The sequence below is a fragment of the Salpingoeca rosetta genome (genome assembly GCF_000188695.1).
Source record: "Salpingoeca rosetta unplaced genomic scaffold supercont1.5, whole genome shotgun sequence".
Lineage (NCBI taxonomy): Eukaryota > Choanoflagellata > Craspedida > Salpingoecidae > Salpingoeca > Salpingoeca rosetta.
This window is the reverse complement of record NW_004754929.1, coordinates 6,605-11,750: the sequence shown is the minus strand read 5'-3', so window position 1 is coordinate 11,750 and position 5,146 is coordinate 6,605. Positions and strand designations below refer to the sequence as shown.

General features: G+C 55.2%; 2 protein-coding genes across 2 annotated transcripts; one reads left to right on the top strand and one right to left on the bottom strand.

Moving 5' to 3' along the window:
- Nucleotides 1-449, top strand: PTSG_02072 (uncharacterized protein; the record flags this gene model as incomplete). Its single annotated transcript, XM_004996501.1, has 2 exons — nucleotides 1-167; nucleotides 227-449. The coding sequence occupies 2 exons, from the start codon at nucleotides 1-3 to the stop codon at nucleotides 447-449; spliced, it is 390 nt and encodes a 129-aa protein (XP_004996558.1).
- A 473-nt stretch (nucleotides 450-922) lies between these two features.
- Nucleotides 923-1,765, bottom strand: PTSG_02071 (uncharacterized protein; the record flags this gene model as incomplete). Its single annotated transcript, XM_004996500.1, has 1 exon — nucleotides 923-1,765. One exon carries the CDS (start codon nucleotides 1,763-1,765, stop codon nucleotides 923-925), a length of 843 nt encoding a protein of 280 aa, XP_004996557.1.
- Between the last annotated feature and the right edge of the window lie 3,381 nt (nucleotides 1,766-5,146).

Below are 5,146 nucleotides of genomic sequence, written 5' to 3'. Positions count from 1 at the left end.
ATGACGAGCATCGAAGACGCAAGGATTGGGACTCGGGTTGTGTTGTCCGTCGAGGCACGCAGCAAGTGCCCGCACGAACTGCTTCCCATCCCTGGCTACGTCAAGTGGGTTGAAGGCACGGGGTGGGTGAAGATAGAGGTCAGGCGCGGCGACAAGGTAGTTGCAAGGTGTGTGGACGGCGGACATCGTACTACTGTAAGTGCAATGCCAACATTCATCTCTGCAGGCAACATATCGGCGATCACATATACCAGGAGCTGGGAATCCCGACGCAACCCTTCGCACCAACAGCGCCTGCATCTCCGGACGTAGTAGCCGACAACAACAGCGATGGTGGAGGAGATGGCGCACAGGAAGCAGGCGAGGAAGCTGCGAATGATGGCGACGATGGTGCTGCGGATGACGAAGAAGAAGAGAACCAGGAGGGCAGCCAGAGGGAGCTGCTGTGATGCTGAGTGTGTGCCTGTTCTTGCCATGTGTTGCCATGTCATTTCCACTCGTTTTCCTTCCCTCTATCCCTTGTGGCTGCCTGTCATGCTTCACTTGATCTTGTGTGTATTCAAGAGGAACGAGTAAACACACCACCCAATATGCGCACGCCATGGGAGTTGACAGAGGGGAACAAGCAGGGAGCGAGAGTTCTATGGAGTTAAGCACAAGGACAAAAACTGCCAAAAATTTGGCCGAACTGCCATCGTTGCTGACAGTGTAGACACAAGGGAAAACCAGGCAGAGACACAGGCAAAACAGGCGCAAAAAATCGCATCAGAAAAAAAAACCAACTCAGTGGTGGAACCGAAGCAGGTGATGGAGGTGATGGAGGTGATGGAGGTGATGGTGGTGATGGTGGTGATGGTGGTGGTGGTGGTGATGGTGGTGGTGGTGATGGTGGGGGTGGTGGTGATGGTGGTGGTGGGGAGTATCACACGTCAAACTCGTACGCACGGTAAAATGATACCGTGTCTGGTGGGTTGGCATGTCTCAGACATGGCGGGATGTGTTCGCATCCAAGCAGAGGGCCGGGGCAGCCGATGCGGGACGAGTTGTAGTGGCCTGGTTCCAGCACGTGGTGTGCGGGGTTGATGCATGGCAGCTCAAACTGCTTGTTAGTGCGAGGGCAAACAAAGATGAGGGGGTTGTCGACACCGCGGTGGCAGAGGTGAGAGGCGTGGTAGTTGGGGCGACGATCAACGCTGCGCAGCTCGCGCTCGTAGAGGCCTCGGTTGATGTGTGAGGTTCGGTGCAGGCGACGGAACTGGCACTGGCCAGACCCCATTCCACGCATGGGATGGCCATCGGGGGTGCGCCTGACGATGTGGGTGATGCTGTAGAGGTAGCGGCCTGCACTTGTGAAGAAGTCCTCGCGAATTTGCGCACACAGTCCAAGGTTCAGGATCAGCGTGCGCTGCCAGCCCTCGACGATGTTGAAGGAGTCCTCTGGAACGGTCCGCAGCGGGGTCCATGTTCCGGCCCCGTGGCTGGAGAGCTCGCCCACCTCGTGACGGTCCGCCACGGGGTCGATGTGAGGGCGGGCATCATCAGGAAGACGGTACTTGTGCATCATGGCGGCAATGTCGGGGACAGGGCCGATGAACGGCGCTGGGATGATGGTGGAGACCGCTGCAACAAGCCGGTGTGGCTCAGGGACAGGCGGCGGCTGGGCGTGCTGTGGCGGCTGTGGCGGCTGTGGTGGCTGTGCTGGCTGTGCTGGCTGTGGTGGCTGCAGTAGCTGCAGCTGCTGGAAGATGTTTTCCTGGACGTCCATTGTGCAGAGCGTGTGGCTGTGTGCCGCTAGAAGTACTTGCGGGTGCTTGTGGGTGTGCTGGATGTCGATATGAACGGGAAAATGGGGTGTAGGAGCGTTTAATTTGGACTACAGCAGAGGTCTGGGGCCAAGAAAGGCATGTGGGGGCGATTAGAGAACATTGCAGGTCGACCAAGTAGCAGAAATTCACACAGGGGCATGCTGTGGAGGCATGCAGGGTGCATAGCGGGCAGGAAGAGGGCGTGCAGGTGCTTGCAAGCATGTAAGAAGCGACAACAGGCATGCAGGGAGGGCAAAACAGATGGTCCTTCCGAATGGAGCGATGCCCGGAGTTTACATAGGATCACGTCCTACAGCTAGGTCCTGCGACCTGCCAGTCAATATGACAAGCAGGTGGCACGCGCCATGAGGCAGTGAGCAGGCAAACAGTAAGGAACAAGCGCACAAGAAGCAGAGCAGCAGTGAAGCAGCCGCCCACCTTTTGGCGCGATCACCTGCACGTGGTCGGGACACTGACGTTCGGTGCCTCGATTTTTCAGGGCCGAAAAATTATCATTTCTGGAGCAACGACGACGACGATGGTGAGTTGTGATCGTGATGGAGATGGTGGTGGTGGTGATGGCTTGTTGTGGATGATGGTGATGGTGGTGGTGGTGGTTGTGGATGGCGGTGGTTGTTTGTGGTGGTGATGGTGGTGGGTTGTGATGTGCGTCTGTTGTTGCCGTTGTTGTGTCGTCCACACTATCACCACCCACCTTCACACTCACTCTTATCAACCCACCCCGCCGATCACACACAGGTCTGTGACCTTGTCAGCAGCAATGCCCACAGGAGCATAAACGCATGAATGCACATACACACATCCTTGCATCCGTCTTCCCTTATCCATGTTCATTACTTTCTCGCCGCCTGTGACTATAAGGCTTGTTTGTCTGCTGCCACTTGTCTCTCCCGCACTCGTTCATACACAACCACGCACAGAAGCAGACTGTTGCGTCCCTTCGTCTTCCCTTGTCCCTGTTCATTACTTTCTCGACGCCTGTGACTATAAGACTTGTTTGTCTGCTGCCACTTGTCTCTCCCGCCACAATCACAACACAAAACACACACACACACATCTGTGCATATGCCGCTTTGTGCCTTTGTCTCACCCTTCACTCGCTCGCTTCCTCCTCTCTTCCCTTTGCCTTTCCACATTCCATGTGTTGCATTGTTGCTTTGCACTTGTCGCCACATGCTTCGTTCACCCTTGTCTCTTCCTCTCTTCCATCCACTCACCACCAAACAGCACCCCTCCGCACAACATCACGCATCCTTCACAGAACACAGGAACACATACAACCCACCGTGTGCGATCGTGCATCCCTTCGTCCTTTTCTTTCACCACCTTGTTATCACAAGCCGTGTTTGTCTATTTCACCTGCGCTCCACCACCCCTCCTGTCTTGTTTCAATTCTTGTCACCACCACTGTTGTTGTTTCCATGCGCTCGCATGCCTTCCGTTGTCTCTATTCACTACTTTGTGCCGCCACTTCTTTCCCTACCTTCCACCTTCCCTTTGCTTTCCTTATCTTTCCTGCCTCGTCCATGTTTCATGCTGCATGTGTTCCAGCACATAATAAACCCATCAACCTTTTTCACCATCAGCCCAGTTCACATCCACCACCACCAGCAGCCAACAACAACAGCAACAGCAGTGTGCATGCTGTGGCAAGAGAGAACAGAGAGAGAGAAAGGGAAAGGGAAAGGGAGGAAGGCAGAAGGACACAAGGAGAGAGACGTGCACACTGTCAACAACAACAACAACAACACAACACACATACACAATGCAACATCACCCGCTCACGCTCCCCTCCTTCTCCAACGAGGTGCGTGGTCTATGGCAGCCCCACGTCTTGCTTGCTTGTCCTGTGTCCATTCTTGCTCGTGTGCTTGCTTGGTTGTGTGTGCTTTGCCATGTGTTCCAACACACAGCCTGCACAAGCATCCATGAGTCCATGTGTGTGTGTGTGCATGTGCGTGTGAGGGGATGACGAAGAGGGAAGGGAGCAGAAGAAGAAGCAGGGGAGAGATGGGGAGGTGCGTGAGCACAGACGATGGTGATGGGAGCACACGACGTGGCTGTGGTGAACAGACACACACACACACACACAAGCACAGAGAAGCAGCAACGCACAACAAACACAACAGACACGAACAAGGGGAAACAACAGCAGCAGTGCTGCAACACACACACACACACACGCACCAAGGGAAGGACATCAGCCAGCCAGCATCATTCAACACGCCTTGCATCCGCTAATCCATCCATGCAGCAGCGGTGGTGGTGGCAGCAGAGAGAGAAAAAGAAGAGTGCCCTGCCTTGCCTGCCTGGCCTGTGTGGGCATGTGTGTCTGCACACCCACTCACTGTCTGTCTGTCTGTGCGTGTCACCATCCATACACACACAGGTGTGTAAGACAGAGGGAAGCAAGCAACCACCACACACACACACAGTGTGAATCACAAGCAGACACAGCATGAACGACATGCACACAGTCACAGTCATGTACACATGCAAGTGCAACGCACCGTGAGGTGGCATCAGACTGCCTGCCAGCGTGTGCGTCTGTGTGTGTGTGAGTCGATGCAACCCATTATCCTTCTCTGTATGCGTGTGAGCCAAATGCATCCACAGCAGCAGGGAGTGCGTGTGAGATCACAACACCCAACGCAGCCACGTCCCACCTCTCCCTGCTTCACACACAACCCACACGCACCAACACAGCGGTCAATCCAATCGACAGAACTCCCCCAAACTCACGGTGCCAGCGTGCCATGGACCTGTGCAGCACATATGTCAGCCTCACTGACCGTGGGCAACACCTTGCATGCCTTTGGCCCTGCACACATCCATGGTGTGCGCGGTGCTGTGCGTGTTCTCTGCTGGCACCTATGCACCATCACACCATCACCCACCACACCCCACACAGTCCACGGAACCAAACGAGACCACCCACAACAGAACCGCCAGTGAGTGCCCGTAACAACGCGCACCCTCTCCCTTCTCTCCACCAACCTTGCGCCAGCCACGCACACGAACAACGCAAGCCTCAAACACACACACGCACACACGCACCTTGGTTCGCGTTCGCCTGCTGCTTGTTGTTTGCGTTGTCAGGTGTCGTGATGGTGCTTGGGACGGTAATTTGTGGAAGGTGCGACAAATAATCGCCCACCGCTGCGTTTGTGCGGCAACTGCTGCTTGCTTTCTGCGTTTGCTTATGGAAGGGCGGACTTGCTTGCTTTGCTGGTTGGTTGGTTGGTTGGTTTCAATGAGACAAGAAGAAGGAGAAGGAGAAGAAGGGGGAACAGCACTGTGTGTGTGAATGCAACGCAGGC